Source organism: Hippopotamus amphibius, chromosome 15 (genome assembly GCF_030028045.1).
Source record: "Hippopotamus amphibius kiboko isolate mHipAmp2 chromosome 15, mHipAmp2.hap2, whole genome shotgun sequence".
Classification (NCBI taxonomy): Eukaryota; Metazoa; Chordata; class Mammalia; order Artiodactyla; family Hippopotamidae; genus Hippopotamus; species Hippopotamus amphibius.
The window spans coordinates 18471673-18492176 of NC_080200.1; the positions used below are offsets into that span (position 1 = coordinate 18471673).

General features: G+C 49.5%; 1 protein-coding gene across 4 annotated transcripts; it reads left to right on the forward strand.

The window, feature by feature from the left end:
* Positions 1–10774: 10774 nt before the first annotated feature.
* On the forward strand, positions 10775–20497 carry ILVBL (ilvB acetolactate synthase like). Of its 4 annotated transcripts, none has more exons than XM_057709441.1 (16): positions 10775–10931; positions 11471–11615; positions 12880–13081; positions 13216–13343; positions 13433–13571; positions 13663–13774; positions 16208–16307; positions 16437–16534; positions 16653–16789; positions 17797–17931; positions 18976–19090; positions 19182–19351; positions 19428–19498; positions 19581–19652; positions 19799–19904; positions 20031–20497. In XM_057709441.1, exons 2-16 carry the CDS (start codon positions 11481–11483, stop codon positions 20207–20209), a joined length of 1899 nt encoding a protein of 632 aa, XP_057565424.1. In that variant the 5' UTR covers positions 10775–10931; positions 11471–11480; the 3' UTR covers positions 20210–20497. The 4 variants fall into 4 exon arrangements, with proteins under 4 accessions (XP_057565424.1, XP_057565422.1, XP_057565423.1 ...); XM_057709439.1 differs by having other exon boundaries at positions 10790–10927; XM_057709440.1 differs by lacking the exon at positions 10775–10931 and adding an exon at positions 10942–11177.
* Positions 20498–20504: the final 7 nt, after the last annotated feature.

The following is a 20504-nucleotide window of genomic DNA, read 5'->3' on the forward strand; positions in this document are numbered from 1 at the left end:
CTTCCCACTAGCTATCTGTTTTACAGTTGGTAGTGTATATTGGTCTATGCTACTCTCTTACTTCATCCCAGCTTCCCCTTCACTGCCCCCCTCCCCCCAACCCTGTGTCCTCCAGTCCATTTTCTGCATCTGCATCTTTATTCTTGCCCTGTCATGGGTTCATCAGTACCATTTTTTTAGATTCCATATATATGAATTAGCATATGGTATTTGTTTTTCTCTTTCTGGCTTACTTCACTCTGTATAACAGTCTCTAGGTCTATCCACCTGATTACATATAGCTCAATTTCATTCCTTTTTATGGCTAAGTAATATTCCATTGTGTATATGTGCCACATCTTCTTTATCCATTCATCTGTTGATAGGCATTTAGGTTGCTTCCATGTCCTGGCTATTGTAAATAGTGCAAACAGCCCTTTTAAAAACTGCTCCTGTATCAACAATCAGAAGTACATCATTCATTTCCTGTTGAATCCTGGTTGATATACTTACAAGTGGAATTGCTTAAAAAGGAAGGAAGTAAAGCCTAAGAAATACATTCCCTATCCACCCACTTATGATTGTGTTCGGGAAACCAAACCATCATCTCTGGCAACTCTGACTTCTCATGCAGACCACTATGCCTTGCTTTTGAGATGCCTCTCCTTGCTTTCCCATTTTCTAATTCTACTACTCATTCTGCATATTTAAACATGTACATGATTGTATGACTCTTACAGGGATAAGATTTTGAAAATGCCAAACAGGTGTATTTATTGAAATCCTCTCCTTTTTTCCATAAAGTGCATTCATCTGAAATGATTCTGCCATCATGGTCCCATGGAAAGAAGAGGGTGATGCCTACTTTGGGAAGAGGTGGGTGGGGGAGAAAGCCTTTCCAGCACCAGGAGGAGAGAAGGAAGGTGGAGGTGGAGTTGAGGAAACAAGTCAGGCACTGGTATCCTGAAATCCAAAGAAGGAGGCTGTAGGACAAGGAGCCTTTAAGATGGTCCTCAATGATCCTACCTCCTGGTACTCATGGCCTCATGTAATTTCCTCCTCTTGAGTATCTTACTTCAAAATGACAAAATATGAAAATGTTGAGGAACGTCATTTGCATGGTCAGGGTACAAAGATTCTGACTTCCATCTTGCTAGCAGACTCTCTCCCTTGCTGTTTCTTTTAAAATAAATTTATTTGTTTATTTACTTATTGGATTTATTATTATTATTTTTATTGGCTGTGTTGCATCTTCGTTGCTGCACATGGGCTTTCTCTAGTTGCTGCAAGAGGGGGCTACTCTTCATTGTGGTGTGTGGGCTCCTCATTGCGGTGGCTTCTCTTGTGGAGCATGGGCTCTAGGTGCGTGGGCTTCAGTAGTTGTGGCTCATGGGCTCTAGAGCACAGGCTTAATAGTTGTGGCACACAGGCCTAGTTGCTCCATAGCATGTGGTATCTTCCTGGGGCAGGGCTCGAACCCATGTCCCCTGCATTGGGAGGTGGATTCTTAACCACTGCACCACCTAGGAAGTCCCCCTTGCTGGTTTTGGTGGAGCAAGCTGCTACTTGGAAAAGCCCACTGACAGTAGCGTCCAGCCAACAGTGAGGAACAGAGGCTCTTAATCCAATGACTCTTGAGGAACTGAATCCAGCCTAAAACCAAATAAATGAACTAGAAAAAGGATCCTTTCCTAGTCGAGCCTTCAGATGAGACTTCAGCCTTGGCCAACATTTCAATTGCAGCCTGTGAGAGAATGTAAAGCAGATGTCCCAGTTAGGTTATGCTAAGATTCCTGATCTACAAAAACTATGAGATAATAAACATGTGTGGTTTTAAGTCACTAAATTTAAAATAACCTGTTATGTATCAACAGATAACTAATACAGGGTGTGTGTTGGGGGAGCTGCAAAACTGAAGCCCTTCTTCTCTTCTCCCTGACATGAACTCTAGGAAGAGCCTATCATACAGGATGGTTCACCCAACACCTATATTTCCTCTTCCTTCTTGCTAACTGAACCCTGCTTTAGTTAGGTTACAGGGAAATCTTGGAAGATGGGCCCCTGTGAGCCCCAGAGTTGAGAATTTTGACTATTATAAGCCAATCACAGTAGCTCCATTCGCTTGCTAGAGAGTGCTGTGGGAATGGGCATATGACTCAGTTCTGGCCAATAAGAGTGGGAGGGAAATCAGTGGAGGGGGATTTGGTAGTTTCCTTGCATTTAAAAGAGTTGGGGGGACTTCCCTGATAGCACATGGTTAAGACTCTGAGCTCCCAATGCAGGGGGCCTGAGTGTGATCCCTGGTCAGGGAAATTGATCCCACATGCATGCTGCAGCTAAAACTTTACATGCCACAACTAGGGAGCTGGCCAGCCACAACTAAGGAGCATGTTGGCCACAACTAAGACCCAGAACAACCAAATTAAAAAAAAAATAAGAGAGTTGGGAGAAGAGACATTTTCTTTTCTTGCTTCTATCTGAGTCTGTGTGAGAAGGTGATGTCCGGAGCTTCAGCAGCCATCTTGTGACACAACATCTGTGAATGGCAGAGTAGAAAAGATGAAAAAACTGTGTCTTCAAAGACACTTCTTGTCATCTGAAAGAGTAAGTTGTTCATATCATATAAACCCACTTGCATTTGGGTTTTCTGTTACTTGCACCTTAAAGCCTACCCCCTCAAACTGAAACAGATGTTTGAAGTGATGTTTTACTCCCCACAACTCCTACTGTCACTACCCACAGGCCAAGGACTGAGGGGCAAGATTTAAAAACTTATAGGGAGCAAAGATGGCCCATTTTCTTTTCATATCTAGCTTTGCCCTTTGGGAGGCTCCTCACTGTCCTCTACCCCCATGGCTACATTTGAAGTCTTCTCAGCTCATTTCCTGCTGGTATAATTTTGGGGCCTTGGAGGATTGTTTTAGAAACCAATTAATCACAAATAATGCAGGAATATCATGCTGGGAAACATGGATTATAGTGTTCCTTTAGTGTGACTGGGTTGCCTTAATCCCTTCTTTGGGAAAATGGAATTTGACATGTATATTTTTGGCAGGGCATGGCTTTCATTCTCTTTCCTGAGGGAAGCACTGGCAAAATTGAAGGAAGAACGAGTCTTGGCAAAATGATGGATTGAAAAGTTATGCTATCACATCCAGTAGGATGGCTAGTGTTAAAAAAACAGAAAACAACAAATGTGGGTGAGAATGTAGAGAAATTGGAACCATTGAACACTGTTGATGGAATTGTAAAATGAATGGTGCAGCTGTTATGGAAAATGGTATGGTGATTCCTCAAAAGATTAAAAATGAAAAATAGAATTACCATATCACCTAGCAATTTGACTTCTGGGTATATATCCAAAAGAACTGAAAGCAGAGTCTTTTTAAAAATAATTAATTAATTAATTTATTTATTGGCTGCGTTGGGCCTTCATTGTTGAGTATGGGCTTCTTTTGTTGTGGTGGGGGGGTGCTACTCTTTGTTGCGGTGCGTAGGCTTCTCAGTGCGGTGGCTTCTCATGTTGCAGAGTGTGGGCTCTAGGCGCGTGGGCTTCAGTAGTTGTGGTGGGCAGGCTCAGTAGTTGTGGCGCATGGGCTTAGTTGCTCCGTGGCATGTGGGAATCTTCCTCGACCAGGGCTCAAACCTGTGTCCCCTGCGTTGGCAGGCAGATTCTTAACCACTGTGCCACCAGGGAAGTCCCAAAAGCAGAGTCTTAAAGAGGCATTTGTACATTCATGTTCATAGAAGCACTATTCCCAATAGCCAAAATGTAGAAGCATCCCAAGTGTCCATCAACAGATGAATGGCTAATGAAAATGTGGTCTATACACACAATGGAATATTATGAATAATATTGAAAAAGAAGGCCATTTTGATATAAACTACAACATGGATGAATCTCGAGGACACTATGTTGACTGAAATGAGCCAGACAAAAAAGGACAGATGTTGTCTGATTCTGCTTATATGAGGTAATGAAAGTGGTTGCCAGGGGCTGGGTGGGGAAAGGGGGAATGGAGAGTTGTTTAATGCAAATTTCAGTTTTGCAAGATGAAAAAGTTCTGGGGATGGATGGTGGTGATGGTTGCCCGACAATGTGAATGTACTTAACACCACTGAACTGTACACTTATAAATGGTTTTGGTGGTAAATTTTATGTGTATTTTGCTCCAATTACACCTTGAAGTTACACTCTGAGAGGCAGGCAGTATTAGCAAGAGAAGGATTTGTCTTGTAAATATCTTGGTGCCAAAAGATCTGAAGGTATCTTTCTAGCGAGGCAGAACCAGAAGGAATGGTGCCACTCTACTCAGTGTCATACAACAACCACGCACTCCTTCTCATACATACAGCATCCTCTCTGAGGTCATAGCCTAATGAGTCATCCATTCGCAGCATCCAATTTGAACTGTCCTTCAAGCCCTAGAACGGCTTCTTGTGGCCGGTGACCCACAGGCTTGAAAAAAAAAACTTCCAATCTACATGCAAAATGAATGTTAAAGCCATGATAAACAAAAAACCTCAATGGAAGCACAGGAAATACACAGAAGTCATTGAATTCAGCAATTAAAATATTTAGTTAGGCAGGAATTGTGAAGACTCCTGCCATTGCTGTGAGTAAGGTCTTTGTCCATGGTCCTTGACTCTGTCCTCTGGGAGTTTCCTCACTGACTTCTGTTCCCCATCACCACTTCTGAAACTTTCTTATTACATTTCCTGCTGGTATGATTTTAAGGACCTCATGGTACAATCTTGGGGCATTGTTTTTTTTTTTTTTTTTTTTTTTTGGCCTCGTCTCATAGCTTGCAGGATCTTAGTTCCCTGGGCCCACAGTGAAAGCACTGAGTCCTAACCACTGGACCACCAGGGAACTCCCCGGGGTATTGTTTTATATGCCAGAGAGTCATGATCTTTTGCAGGCCAATTCATAGTTTCTTTCAAAAATTTAGTAGGTGTCCCATCTTTTTGTCTCCAGGCAGCTCTAAGTGCAAGTAACCACAGCCAAAGATCTCCTCTGACACAGCTCTTTTCTTTTCTCCTTTTCCTTTTTTAAACTGTGGCAAAGTACATACAACATAAAACTGACCATCTTAACTACTTTTATTTTTAAAATAAATTAATTTATTTATTGGCTGCATTGGGTCTTCATTGCCACACGTGTGGAGAGCAGGGGCTACTCTTCATTGCAGTGTGTGGGCTTCTCATTGCAGTGGCTTCTTTTGTTGTGGGGCACTGGCTCTAGGCACGTGGGCTTCAGTAGTTGTGGCACATGGGCTCAATAATTGTGGCTCTCGGGCCCTAGAGTGCAGGCTCTGTAGTTGTGGTTCGCAGGGCTTAGTTGTTCCGCAGCATGTGGGCTCTTCCCAGACCAGGGATGGAACCCATGTCCCCTGCATTGGCAGGCAGATTCTTAACCACTGCACCACCAGGAAAGTCCCTTAACTACTTTTAAATGTATGGTAGTTCAGTGGTATTAAATGCACTCAGAATGTTGGGCCACCATCTCCACCATCCATCTCCAGAACTCTTCATCTCATAAAACTGAAACTCTGTCCCCATGAAACATTAACTCCTCCTTCCTCACCACTCCCCCTCCCCACCAGCCCTTGGCAACCACCATTCTATTGTCTTTTCTTTGTGAATTTGACTACTCTAAATAGCTCATAGGAGTGGAATGATACAAGTATTTGTCTTTCTGTGACTGTTATTTCACTGCATCGTGTCCTCAAGGTTTCATCCCTCTGGCGTAGTTCTTACACCCAGATGCTAGGGACTTCCTAGGCAGCGCAGTGGTTAAGAATCTGCCTGCCTGTCCAACTCGTGGACACGAGTTCCATCCTTGCTCCAGGAAGATGCCACATGCCACAGAGCAACTTGTGGCCCTTTGCTGCTTCCCTGTGAGCCCCCAAATCACCAGACTCAGTCAATTTAAATTGTAGTCTGCAGGGACAGAGACTACCTCAATATTATTAGAGTCCCTTCTACCTCTGCTTGCCTCAGTACACCCCTCTCTTTAATGATAGTGGCAAGAAGTAGCAAACAAATACAACAAATAGTCTGGCTTTCCCTAATCACTTCCCAGAGGGCTATGTACTCAATAAACACACTGTCTGCTATGCAAAGACTCATGGTTTTACCTGCCTGGTGAGGATGACTAGAGGCCCAGGTGGTACTCCTTCCATCAAGGAGATGGAAGCAAGGATTGTGGCCTTGCATCACAGTTTAGAAGGAGACTGGTGCCTTGGGCTCCCTCTTAAAAGCTGTAAGAATGTTTAGAAACACAGGCCACCTCATGCCCACTGAATCAGGGTCTAGAGATCTGGGTTCCAATTTAGCCAAAACCACTTGCTGAGATGTGGGAAGGTCCCTTTCCTTCTCTGTGTCTCAGAGGTCATTAAAAGGAGGAAATGACACATAGTTTTTTCCCTCTTTGACATTTTCAGACCCTGTGCTTTTTCTGAAACTCATAAATATGAGGATTGATGAGGAAAGTTCTGGTAAGTTTGCTGTTTCCCAAAGTGTAAACCCCTTAACAGTAACACTTCCTGCATGTGGCTTGAAAGAATCCTTTGAACTACCAAGGCAGAAATTTATTCCCTTTCTCAATTCTCTCTGAAGCCTGCTGATTTTTTTTAAAGTCTTTATTGAATTTATTACAATATTGCTTCTGTTTTAAGTTTTGGTTTTTCTTGGCTACGAGTCATGTGGGATCTTAGCTTCCCAACCAGGAATTGAACCTGCACCCCCTGAATTGGAAGGTGAAGTCTTAACCGCTGGACCACCAGGGAAGTCCCAAGGCTGCTGATTACTTCAAGGAAAATTTTCAGTTTGGTGCTAGTGTATCCTCTTTTTTTTTTTTTTAATGCTTGATATATATTTTATTTTCTGCATCAAAATATTTGGAAGTTTTTATTTTTTACATGAACATTAAGTGTATGAAATGGAGTAATTTTGACCAAGTCTCTTTTTATATTACATATCCTGGTTTTTTCCTATCGATAAAGTTCTATTTCTGTAAATCAGAATGCAGAGCCAATATCCTATCTTCTTGGAAGCAGTTCAACTCCTGGCTCTGACAACTAGCAATTGGTGCCTCTGTGTTATCTTAGCTATTGGCAGACATTCAGAATTGGGCACATTTATTTCCTGTGTCCCAGAAAATTATTTCCCAGGGATCAGAAAATTTTCACATTGCTAAGCACAGCAAGTCAGTGTTAAAATCCATCTTGGAGCAGTGGGGAAAGATGAATCTATCATTGTTGAAAGGGGACATTGTTTTTACTGCTGACATCTTCATAGTCCTTCAGACTCCAATTGGGGTTATGGTTTGGGCTCTCTGATTTTCCTAAGTGGATAAGTTTTTTATTGAAGCAGTTTATCACAGTGACTTAGTATGAAAGAAAATCAACCAAGAAAAAACCCCTGGAAGGTCATCCAAGAAATCCTGCGTATTTTGCTGCGTTATCTGTTGTGTATGTTGGAAAGCAAGTATCTGAGGTAGAATGTCTGTTTTTCTAGGAAGACACGTTAGAGGAGCAGCGTTTGTCTGTTAGCATTTAGCAGTTACCAACACTCATCCCCAAGGCAGTCATAAGTTTGTAAAAGCAGTAGTTTCATGATTAAAAACAAAACAACACACACACACAAAACCTTGGCAAAGAACAATAAGATAAAATTGTAAATAAACTTGCATAAAAGAAAAAAATTATTTATTGGGAATTCCCTGGCTGTCCAGTGGTTAGGACTCCATGCTTTCACTGCCAAGGGCCTGGGTTCAATTCCTGATTAAGATCCCTCATCCCACATGTTGCGCGGTGCGGCTGAAAAAGAGAGAAATTTATTTACATAGCGTGAGTGTGTATAGTATCTGTCTACATACGTATATACGTATGAAGTTACATATATAATTTTATTTTTAAAGCCTCATACAGTAAAGTAGACTTTTTAGTGTACAGTTCAATGAATTTTAACACATGCCACCACCGCTACAATCTGGATACAAAACAGCTTCATCACCCCCCAAGTTCCTCATGCTACCCCCTATATGTCACACCTTCCGTATCCCCGGCAACCATTGATCTGTCCTCCTAAACTATGGTTTTGTCACTTGGAGAATATCATATCAATGGAATCATATAGTATGTAATCTTTTGAGACTGGCTTCTTTCATTCAGCATAATTTTTTTTGAGCTTGTAGGTGGAGAATGCTTTTCCCCTTAAGTTTTTTTTTTTTTTTTTTTTTTCCACATTGTGCAGCTTGTGGGATCTTAGTTCCTTGACCAGGGATTGAACCTGAGCCCTCTGCAGTGAAACCATGAAGTCCTAACCACTGGACCACTGGACTGCCAGGGAACTCCCTCCACCCGGGTTTTACTGAGATATAATTGACATATGACATTGTATGAGTTTAAAGTACACAGCATAATGATTTATTATTTGTATTTATTGTGAAATGATCACAATACATTTAGTTAACCTGAATCATTTTACATGGTTATAAACTGTTTTTCTTGTGATAAGAACCTTTAAGATCTACTCTCTTAGCCACTTTCAGATACACAATACATTATAGTTAACTGTAGTCACTATGCTGTAATTTACATCCCCAGAACTTACTCATCTCATAACTAGAGGTTTATACCTTTTGACTATCTTCATCCATTCCCCCCCCTCCCCCCCTGCCTCTGACAACCACCAGTTGGTTCTCTGGGCATAATTATTTGAGATTCATCCAAGTTATTGTGTGTTACCATGTTTTGTTATTTTATTACTGAGCAGTGTTCTGGATGGTATGGATGGAGCATGGTTTGTGTACCCTTTCACCTACTGAGGGGCATTTTGGTTTCTTCAGTTTTTGGTTATTATATATAAAGCCCCTATGAACAATCATGTGCAGGTATTGTGAGACTTAGTGATTCAAAATCCTTTCTGGTTTCCTAACTAACTTAGAATAAAATTCAACATTAGCACAGTGGTACCTGGGTGGGCCCCCAAAACCACACCCTGTGATAGGCATGGGGGAGCCATGTGGTTGAAGCACAGTGCCCATTCTTGAGGTGCTCCCAGTCTGGAGGCCCAGGCAGCACTGCTTGAGTTCACCTTTTGCCTCTATCACTTACAAGCTGTGCAACCTTGGGCAAGTTCCTTAACCTCTCTGTACTTCAATTTTGGCATCTAAACAATGGGGATATTGCTAATACACCAGGGCTGTTGTGAGGATTAAATGAGTTAATATGTCAAAAGGGCATAGAACAGCCCCTTTCACATAGTGAGTGCTTGACATAAGGTTATCACTATTTCGTTATTGGCTCTGGAAGTTTAATTGGGCCTAGAAGGCCCTTCTTGGACATTTGCATTTTATCCTGCTAATTATTAGCAAAAAGATGGGGTTGAGCTGGTAGGTGAGAGACAGTGCAGAGGGACTGGTTTGGAGATTGTTGGAATAATCCAGAACAGCTCTCATAGAGTGGCGGGTAAGAGCCTGTTTGGAGTGGGTTCAAGAAGGAATAGGAGGACTTGCTAGGTGGTGCAGTGGGTAAGAATCCACCTGCTAATGCTGGGGACACAGGTTTGATCCCTGCCCCGGGAAGATACCACATGCCACGGAGCAACTAAGCCCATGTGCCACAACTATTGAGCCTACCCTCTGGTGCCCGTGAGCCACAACTATTGAGCCCATGTGCCACAACTACTGAAGCCCACGCTCCTAGAGCTCGTGCTCTGCAACAAGAGAGGCCACAGCAACGAGAGGCACGCGCACCACTATGAAGAGTAGCCCCCACTCGCGGCAGCTAGAGAAAGCCCGTGTGCAGCAACGAAGACCCAACACAGCCAATAAATAAATAAATTTATAAAAAAAAAGGAATAGGAGAAGAGCTCACTGAGACAGCAAGTATAGATGGATTTTGCTAAAAAGAGGAGCAAATGGACACAAGTGGAGACTGTGGGGATAACATAGGGTTTTTTTCTTTTTTCTTTAAATGGGTGAAACGAAAACCTAGGAGTAATTCAAGAGAAAATAAAATTAATGATGGGGTGAAATCCTTGGAGGGAAATCCCATAATTTGGCAAGGGATGAAAGGGCAAAAATGGCAGGAGTTTGTCTTGGAGGGAAGTAGGGTGCTCGGGACCAGAATTACTCCTCTTGTCCTGATGGGGAGATCATTTTCCAGTTGCCAGATGGCTGCAACGTGGTGAAGCGCAGTCTGGAACCGGGGACCACTCAAAGCGTCCACACGCCTGCAATGGAAGCCGAACAACTCCAACCGTGCAGGAAGTGGGCAGGGCTTACGAGGGTAGGGGCAATAGCGGAGGCGGGCCTAGAGGAGAGGGGACCCGCCTGTGCCTTTGCAGAATTGCGGCGGGATGGGAGGCAGGGCCCGGTGCTAGAGCGAGGGGCAGGGTTTGTTTGGGGTGAGAACCTGGATGGTGGACACTGGGCAGGGGGTCCGAGATCGTCCATGCTCGACCAACGTGAGGGGGCATACAGCACGCCTGGTGTGAAAAGCAGGCTGGGCTCGGAAAGCCCGGAGCCTGAGGGCCTGTAACGCTGGGCCAACGGAAGGCCAAGGAAGGTGGATCCGACAGACACCCGGCTACTGGATGACGCAGAAGGGGGGAGTGGTGGCGATGGTGGCGGCGGAGTGGGGTGGCCTCTTGTTTAAAAAAAAAAAAAAAAAAAAAGGGCGTGAGGCTTGCAGTGCGAGCCAGTGAGAAGCCAGGGAGGGCGGAGCCTGTGCCGGGGCGGCCAGTAGACACAGGGCTCTTGTAGGAGGTGCCTGTGTCCTGGAGCTGAGCGCACGCGCGTCGGGCCGGACTACGGGGCGGCCCGGATCCAAGTGGGCCAAAGGGGCTGGGCAACAGGTGCCCCTGCTGGCCCGTTCCAGCCGCGCACCTGGTCACGTGACACGTAGGGCGCGGAATTCCTGGAGGCAGCGCCGTTTCCGTAGGTGAAGGTTAAAGTGCCCCCGGGGTCGGAGGAGCATCCCGATGAGACCTGACCTCGACTCGCGGCCTGGGGTCGGGGGTCAGGCTCGGGCTCGGGCGCTCGCTAGTGGGGAGGGGCTTGGCTTGTGGACGGGGTCGTGCACGCTAACTTGGGGGTGTAGACGTGGGGTGGGCTCACCACTAGGGCTGAATTCGGGTCCTTGATGTCAAAGAGAGGCGGGGCTTCCCACCGATCTGTGGAGAGGTAGGTAAGTGGGAAGGTAACCATCTTGAGGCTTTGTCGCCGCATTGACCTGTGGTGACCTCGTTTAGGTGGTCGTGGTGACGTTAAGGGGGGGGTGTGGCCTGGCGTTGTAAGAGACGTGGCCAGGTCCCGGAGAGGCTTGGCCTGGCCTGGGCCCTGGAGGTGTAAGGGGGGTGGCCGTGCAGAAACTCGCGGCAAGGGGCGTGGCCCGGGATCTGGGCTGGGAGAGGGGGCGTGCTTTCTTCTGGGTAATATAATTGCCGCGCCCGCGCCCTAGCACTGCCTTTTCTCCCTCAGGTGCCGTTTCATGGAGACCCCCGCGGCTGCTGCCCCTAATGGGGGCTTCTTCCCCTCGTTCCTGCTCCTGGGCTTCATGACACTAGTGGCCGCCTTGCTGGGCGCAGCTCACCGCCTAGGGCTCTTCTATCAGTTGATGCACAAGGTTCGGGGGAATACAGGGGTGGCGGGCCGGGGGGAGGCAGCCAAAGGAGTGGACTTCCAGCGCTCTTTCCAGCTGACCCATTTTACAGGCGGGCAGTGTGAGGTCTGATTAATCCAGAGGGACTGGTCGGGAGATTCTTTCCAGGATCCTGTCTCTATTGTCGAGCTGCTTGTGTGGCCCTGGACTTTGCCTCTAGGAAGAGGTCACCGGGAAGCTACAGCTGCTTGGACACTCAATACCCCACCCACCTCCTTCTTCAGGGGTCCTGAGCCCCTTTCACGGAGCAGTGCTCCCTAACACGGTGGGGTCGGAGTGCTAAAGGCAGGCGCCAGAGGATGTGGCTGGCCAGAACAGTTTTGTGACAGTTGCTGTCTGCTGAGCTCACTGCTTTAGAGTGATTTTCCCACGTACCTAACACATTTCCTGGATGGATACTCGTTTCTGTCTTCATTTTCCACAAGAGGAAACCGAGGCTCAGAGAGGTTGTGTGATAGCTTGCCTTAGGTGACCTGTTTGGGGGAGAGCTGACTCCACAGACCTCGCTCTGAACTTCTTGGCTCTTCTCCCGGCAATTTACCCCTTCTCCAGACCCTCTCCCTAGTCTCTCCTCTCCTAACCTGGAGCAAACTTGACCCCTTCCCAGTCTTGCCTCTCCTAACCAGCAGCAAGGCTAGCCTTGAGGATTTGTGGAGTTTTAGGGCAAAGGTCTCTGGTGCGCGGGGCTGTGCAGAAGCGTTCTCTGTCCCAGCAGGCTGCTCCCGCATCAGGTGGCTGGCAGCCTGTCAGCTGGGCCCAGTGAGTGGGAGGGAGTCTGGTAGGCTGGAGTTGGCAGTCACATTACAAGGCCCTGATACTGCAGGGCAGGCCTTTCTGAAGTCCCAGCAGATGGCTCCTGGCCAAACTCCCTTGGGTTCTGTGGATCCACCTTCCCTAATCTTTCTTCCTGCTTGCTACACCATCCCTGAGGCGGGCAGTGTTATAGAGTGAGGTGCTTTAAGAGCATTGGTTATGGGACTTTGAATCCTGCTCAGGAGTCTTGGTCTCTGTAGTTGTAAAATGTCAAGAGGATCTGATGAGATCTTATGTCCTACTCTGAGCCTGGTGTATAGTATAATATGTGCCTAAGCAACACAAACCTTCCCTTGACCTCCGACTCTGCCCCTGCCTTCCTTCCTGGGGGAGGGGGATCGTCCCTCTTCCCACCTGCCCTGATGCCCGTGCCCTGGTCCTTGACAGTCTCGCTTTTCTTCCTCTTTGGGCCCAGGTGGACAAGGCTAGCATCCGGCATGGTGGGGAGAATGTGGCAGCCGTGCTAAAGGCCCATGGTGTGCGGTTCCTTTTCACGCTGGTCGGTGGGCACATTTCCCCACTGCTGGTGGCCTGTGAGAAGCTGGGCATCCGCGTGGTTGACACCCGCCACGAAGTCACAGCCGTCTTTGCTGCTGATGCCGTGGCCCGCCTGACCGGTGAGGGCAGAGTGGAGAGGGCTAGGGGCTGCTGAGACTGGGATGTCTTTGAGGCGCAGGGATGTTTTTTTTTTTGGGGGGGGGGGGGGTTGGCCAGGAGGGTGGACACAGCTGTGACAGGGTTTGTGTTCCAGGGATGGTGGGCGTGGCGGCAGTGACAGCAGGCCCTGGCCTCACCAACACAGTGACTGCGGTGAAGAATGCCCAGATAGCCCAGTCCCCAGTCCTGCTTCTGGGTGGGGCTGCCAGCAGCCTGCTGCAGGTACCCCGTCCTTGAGGGGTGGCAGGGGCCCCAGGGAGCCTGGAAGTTCTCATGTGTTGACTCCCTGGATTCCTTCCTGTCTCCTCCAGAACCGGGGTGCACTGCAGGCTGTTGATCAGATGTCCCTGTTCCAGCCACTCTGCAAGTTTTGTGCTTCTGTCCGGAGGGTGCGGGATATCATCCCCACGCTGAGGGCCGCGATAGCTGCTGCTCAGTCGGGCACCCCGGGTAGGTGGTGGGGCGGGGTTTGGGCAGTGGTCAGGCCCTAGGGCCTGGGGCCTGGGAGGCACAGCAGACAGTATTCTTGCTGTCCATGCAGGTCCGGTGTTTGTGGAACTACCTATTGATGTGCTGTACCCCTACTTCATGGTTCAGAAGGAGATGGTGCCAGCTAAGCCACCCAAGGGCCTTGTGGGTCGAGCAGTCTCCTGGTAAGTAGCCCAACTCCTATCATAGCCTCTCCTATCCCCTGGCTTCTCCTGCAACCTCCCGCCAGCACCGGTTCCCTTCTTTGACTCATTCATTGATTTGTACATCAGTTGAGAGGAGCTAGTCTTGGGAAGAGCATTCTAGGTAGAGGAAATAGCATATGTAAAAGTCCTGAGGCAGGAATGAAGTTGGTGGTTTGGGAAAGCAAAGTGGCCCATGTGGTGGTAACAGGTGACCAAAGGGGAGAGGGGCAGAGGCTCAGCTCCGAGCAGCCAGCAGGAACCACTGGGCAGACCTGGGCTTTGTTTTTAATTTGAGAGTCATTGAGAAGCATTGCAGGGCCTCAAGCGTTGGCACGGGATACCCTGGTTTAGGTTTTTATTATGTTCCCTGTGACTGTTGCTGGAGAGTGGACTTTGGGTTAGGTGGAAGCTGGGAAGCCAGGGAGGAGGTGTGGCATTCACTGGGATGAGAGATGATGGTTGCCTGGACTCTGGGTGGTAGCTATGGGATGTAGAGATGTGGATGGATCACATACGAGTGCCTGGACCTCCAGCAGGCCAGGATAAGGGGACAGTGGGTCTCTATAGGCCCATGACATGGGCATAGCTCACTTTGGGGCCACTATGGGACTTCTGAGTGGTGAGCGGCCTGGATGTTGGAGAGAGCAGGGCCGCTGGGCTGGCCTGGGACAAGATTGAAGGTTTTCCTGGAAGAGCTATAAGTTTCAAGGGGGAATTTCTTTCTTTTGAGAGAATAAAAAGGGTTCTAAGTAGGGGCATGGTCCGAGCAGAGGTATGTAAAAAGGATCCATGTTTGGTCACCACTGAGGTGGGCCTGGCTGAAATAGGGCACAGCAAGGCGAATCAGTTCTCCTCTTCCTCCTCTTTCTCCTCTGTCCCTTCTGTTTGCCTGTCCTTGCCCCTCTGCCTTCCACTCCCCCTCCAAATATTTAGCAAGTGCCGCTATGTGCTAGGTACCAGGATGGGCATGAACAGGACAGACAGGTCCCTGCGCGTGGGCGTGTGAGAAGCACCCTGAGGGCCAGCTCAAGGAGTAGTAGGTTTACTCACATGTCTTTTATGACAAGCTTTTGAGGTAAGACTCAGAGCCATTATTATGCCCATTTTATAGATTAGGTAACTGAGACCTACGGAAGCTGAATGACTTGCATGAAGTGTCCAGTTTGCTGATGGCACACTAGGATTCGGCCCAGAGGAACCTTCAATGCTTTATCCACAGAGCTATGTTCCATATATGATGAGTGAAGTGAACGTCCAGAGAGATGGGTTTGAATTCCAGGACCGCCACTAACTAGCTGTGTTAACCTTGAGCAGATGATTAAACCTCTTTTTTTTTTCTTCCGGTTTTATTGAGATATAATTGACATACAGCACTCTGTAAGTTGAAGGGGTACAGCATAACCGTTTGACTTACATATATTGTGATTAAACCTTTCCTGATGTCAGCTTCCTCATCTGTAAGGTGGATAAATGTTGCCTTTTCTCTCTAGACTAAGATTCTGTGAGGAATGAAGTGAGATTATTTTGATAGCACGAAGCATATGCTGAAGTATAAAAGAATTAACCATTATTATCTGAGTCCAGTGTCATATCAAGTGTAAGGCAAGTTGTCTCCCAAACTTCCTCCACCATGATTAGGGAGCTGGCCCCCTGCAAGGATGGCTTATGCCTTGCCTTTTCTTTCCACGTTAGGGTTCCCCATGGTTCCATCCTTGGTCTCTTCCCATTTTCTGCAGTCATTACTTCTCCTCATGAGAAGCAGAAGCTTCAGGCTCTAATTCCAGCTGGCTGATGCCCGCATGTGTGTTTTTGGCTGGATTGGGTTTCCTTGAGGGCAGGGCTGAGCAGGATTTATCTTTGTGTCTCCAGGGCCGTTCACGGGGCCTCATGGAAAGTCAGGGCCCTGTGACCCAATGAGTAAGGAGATGTCAGAAGCCAGAGAAGGGCAAGGGTACGGACGATGTTAATAGCTCCCGTTAATTGAGTGTTTTGTAGCGTGCTTTATACCCTGAGTGGGTGGGTCACTGAACCTTGGGAGAGATGTTCCCTTTTACATTTTACAGCGAAGGAAGCTCAGAAAAGTTAAGTCCCTCACCCAAAGTCACATAAGAAGCAGCAGAGCCACAGAACTCAAGCCCACCTCTGCTTGACCCTGCGGCCGTGGTGCTCCACGCCTGTGGCACTTGTTTCTGAGAGTCTGTGTCAGGTTGGGGTGGTCACCAGAAGCTTCTGAGGGGAAACAGGCCACTGGAAACTCGGCCACTGGCATCTGTCTGTCCCTGGGCTGTTGCTCTTTCACCTGTGTTCCTGTCCTACTGACCTTCTGGTTCCTTTCTTGGCCCTTCTCCTCCTTCAGCTTCTGGAACCCTGGTAATTACTCCTGGTAACTGCCTCTTCCTCTCCCCTTCGCAGGTACTTAGAGAATCACCTGGCCAACCTCTTTGCAGGAGCCTGGGAGCCTCAGCCTGAGGGGCCTCTGCCTCTGGACATCCCCCAGGCTTCCCCTCAACAGGTGAATTGCCTCTGTTCCCTGGCCAGGGACCCCCACCTTCTGAGTGGCTTCTCTCTGAATCAGTCCTGGGGCTCTGATCTTGGGGGCTGATGCTGACTCAGGGTTGGTGAGCCCCACCTCTTGCCCCAGGTTCAGCGCTGTGTTGAGATCCTGAGCCGGGCCAAAAGGCCCCTTATGCTGCTTGGAAGTCAGGCCCTGTTGCCTCCGACATCCGCAGACAGACTTCGGTGAGAAGCCTCAGGCTTGCCCTTACTGTCACGTCCCTGGTCCCCTGGTGCCCTGTGAGGAGGCGCAGGCCCTTGGCCACACGTGCCACGCTTACGTCTGTTCTGCCTGGACCCCTAGGGTTGCTGTGGAAACCCTGGGTGTCCCCTGCTTCCTGGGCGGGATGGCACGGGGACTGCTGGGCCGGAACCACCCCCTCCACATCCGTCAGAACCGCAGCGCTGCCCTGAAGAAGGCAGATGTCGTTGTCCTGGCAGGTGGGCCTCATCCTCCTGCCTTCCCTTCCCTTTCCCTCCCTCTAGGCACCTCCCTAATTGTGTGACCTTGCCCCTCCTAGTCAGGTACTGGCTGGCACCCCACTCATATTCACCCACCCTCCTACCTCTCACCCCACCACTTCCCCTGGACCTGAAATTCAGGTAAACTCTCGCCAGGTTGCAGTTGTGCGCTGTGACCCAGCTTTTTACACAAAGGAGGATGCACAGATAGCAGGCACCTGTGGTTCTTTGTGTACAGCATTTGCATTTGTGTGCATTATACAGAAGTTACACAACACGCACACCTACAGAGTATATATTTTTACATAAAGTGCTTTGAATCCTGCCAGGCACATAATAGTTGTGTCAGTTAGTTATTGTTGTATAATAACCACCCCAAACTCAGTGGCTTAAAATGCACTTATTATTTCTCAATACCCACCTGTGGGTTAGGTGGTAGTTTTTCTCATTTCGGCAGGGCTCATTCCTGAGTCTGCAGTTGAAGAGGCGGGGAAGGCAACTGTGCTGATCCAGGCTGGGCTGGCTGGTATACTTGGGATTTGGTTGGCTGTAGGCTGGGCTAGCGTGGCCTCACCTGGGGTAACTGAGTTCTCTCTCTCTCCCCTACCTTCTCCTCCATGTTTCTTATCATCCAGCGGGCTAGCCTGGGCTTGTTCACTTGGTGGATGATGAGAAACATGCAGGGCTGGGGGAGCAAGGTTATTGGAGAGAGAGAAAGAGTGGAAGCTGCAGGGCTTCTGGAGGTCTGGCCTCAGGAACGCACACCATCAGTTCTCTTACATTCTGTGGGTCAAAGCATGTCCTGAGGCCAGCCCAGGTTCAAGGGGTGGGGAGCTGCAAAGTCTCATTGCAGGTGACCCTGGCACAGGCAGAGGTGAAGAACGGGGGCTTTTCTGCATTCAGTCTACCATGATGGATTATGTAAGGTAGCGAGCACTCCCCAGGATGGTGGCCCTTTGTCCACTGAGACCCCGTCGCTACCCCAGGAATGGTGTGTGACTTCCGCCTGTCCTATGGCCGTGTCCTCAGTCGCAGCAGCAAGATCATCGTTGTAAACCGTAGCCGGAAAGAGATGTTGATCAACTCAGACATGTTCTGGAAGCCCCAGGAGGCTGTGCAGGGTGAGCCCCTAACGGCCCCCCCCACATACGTGTTCTTGCCAGTCCCTCTCCTCCTGGCCTCTGCTGCAGCTGGCTTGAGCTGGGTGCTGGTGACCAAGCTCTGGACCCTGCCCCAGGGGGCACCCAGTCGGCCAGAGACACATATTTGGTCCTTAGACCGATGGGTGCTTCTTGATGTACTAATGGTAGGCTGTACACCAGAGGGAAGGCCTGGGAATGTGCATGTGATCACATCCCCTGGCTGTACTCTCCATGCCGCCCGCTGCCCTTAGGACCTGCCCTGAGGTCTCTGTTGTCCTGTCGTGGCTCCTCTACCCCTCTTCAGTCCTCTTCCGTGGCTTTTCCATGCCCTGCTTTGTCCATCATTCCAAGTATTGACTACCCTGCAGTGTAGGTGAGAGGGAACTTGTGTCAGGCAGAGAAGTGGCACCATTTGCATTCATGTTTGGGAAGATCCACTGTAGCAGCTGTTGGGCAGCGAGTTGGAGGGGACCAAGTGGGAGGCAAGGGGGCTGTTAGGGCCAGGACAGAAACAATGAGGCCTGGAGTGGGGTTGGATGGGGAGGAGAAACTCAACATCTCTGAGCCTCTGTGTGATCATTTCTAAAGTGGAGATGGTGAAAAGTACCTCATCACTGGCTTGTTTATTTGTTCACTCTGCATGCCTGGGTTGTAGAGCTGTGCTTGGAGGATGGAGGTGTTTTTAGTGACATGTTTCAGAGGCAGAATTGACAGGACTGCATGATCTGGGGTGTGAGGGGAAGGCAGGAGACAGAGGCTGATGTGAGTTTCTAACCCACTGTGTGCTCCCTAAATCTAGTTTCTTTGACCTTGCTCTCCCTCTCACCCCTGTTGCCCTAACCTGGTTCCGGCAGGCACTGGGGTGTGTTTAACCCATCTTGCCTCTGGCCTGCTGGGGCCCCCCGGCCTGCTGCCTTGCCTCCTGCTCAGGTACCTGTTGGCTTCCTGCTGTCTTTGGGCCTCTGGGGCTTGAAGGGCAGGAGGAGGCCATTTCCCTGCAGCTGTGCCCTCTTCCTTCCCCAGGAGACGTGGGCTCCTTCGTGGTGAAGCTGGTGGAGGGCCTTCAGGGCCAGACATGGGCCTCAGACTGGATAGAGGAGCTTCGGCAAGCCGACCAACAGAAGGAGCAGGCCTTTCGGTGGGGGCTGGGTAGAGTGGACTTTGGGGGGGTTGTGGGTTCCCAGCGGGCTGTGCTGTTGGCTCTGCTGACCTGCGTTGCTCCATCACAGGGAGAAGGCGTTGATGCCTGTAGCCCAGAACCTTAACCCGGTGCGGGTACTGCAGCTGGTGGAGGAAACTCTGCCTGACAACTCCATTCTGGTGGTTGATGGCGGGGACTTCGTGGGTACAGCTGCCCACCTGGTGCAGCCCCGTGGTCCCCTGCGCTGGCTTGATCCTGGTAAGGGTGGGCCTGTGCCTGGGGCAGCTTGCACTGTCGGGGCCCCTTCATACCTTCCTGCTCTTGGTTCTCCTAGGGGCCTTCGGGACTCTGGGGGTTGGTGCAGGATTTGCACTTGGGGCCAAACTCTGTCAGCCAGATGCCGAGGTGAGTCAGGGGGTGCTGGGGGCAGGAGTCTTGCTGCTTTCTGGTCCGTGAGCCACCCCAACCATCCTCGGTACCTCCTCAGGTCTGGTGCCTGTTTGGGGATGGAGCCTTTGGCTACAGCCTCATCGAATTTGACACCTTCGTCAGACACAAGGTGACCGGGGTGACCCAAGGGAAGCTCAGCGCCTGGGCTGGGGAGGGAGCTTCTTGTCTGGCAGGGGTCCTGTCCCTGTCTTTGACGTGTGGCTGGCCAAGCCTTGGGACTAAAGGCTGCGGCCTGGCCTCATCCTCTCCCTGCAGATCCCAGTGATGGCCTTGATAGGGAATGATGCTGGCTGGACCCAGATTTCCCGGGAGCAGGTGCCCTCTCTGGGCAGCAATGTAGCCTGTGGCCTGGCTTATACCGGTGAGGGGCCTGGGATGGGTGGGGAGGGGGAAAGCTGTTGCAGGCCCGGCTGTGTGTTCCTCTCCTGGGGTAGCTGCATGGTGGGCTGGGTTCCTGCCACCATTCTGACTTGACCTCCCCTTTTAGATTATCACAAGGCGGCCATGGGACTGGGGGCCCAGGGCTTGCTGCTTTCACGAGAGAGAGAGGATCAGGTGGTACAGGTACTGCGTGATGCCCAGCAGCAGTGTCAAGATGGCCACCCGGTCGTGGTCAACATCCTCATCGCGAGGACAGACTTCCGAGATGGCTCCATTGCCGTGTAGGACCTCATGGGTCAGTGTCCTTGGCTCTCTTCCCACCCCTGGACTGTGCCAGGCTGGTTTGGAGTCTTATCCTTGCTTGCCCTGGGCCTATCCCATGAGACCCAGTGACTTTACAACTTCCACTGAGGACAGGTAGGGGCTGGAGGGGTCTGAGCTCAGAGAGGCTCCCTGGCAGCACTGGAGAGTCCTTGGGCCTTTTTCTTTGTGGGCCCAACTGTGTCCTTTCTCCCCTCCTATTTTACACACTGAATAAACCACCTGTGGTCCATGTGGGCCCCCAAGTACTCATCCCAGA

What these genes read in the sequence shown, in the direction of transcription:
- ILVBL (XM_057709438.1), top strand. Translation starts at nt 11,133, where the DNA reads ATGTCAAAGAGAGGCGGGGCTTCCCACCGATCTGTGGAGAG. An exon ending in TCCCACCGATCTGTGGAGAG is followed by an intron (nt 11,174 to 11,470) that starts GTAGGTAAGTGG and finishes TTTCTCCCTCAG; the next exon opens with GTGCCGTTTCATGGAGACCC. An exon ending in ACACCTTCGTCAGACACAAG is followed by an intron (nt 19,653 to 19,798) that starts GTGACCGGGGTG and finishes CTCTCCCTGCAG; the next exon opens with ATCCCAGTGATGGCCTTGAT.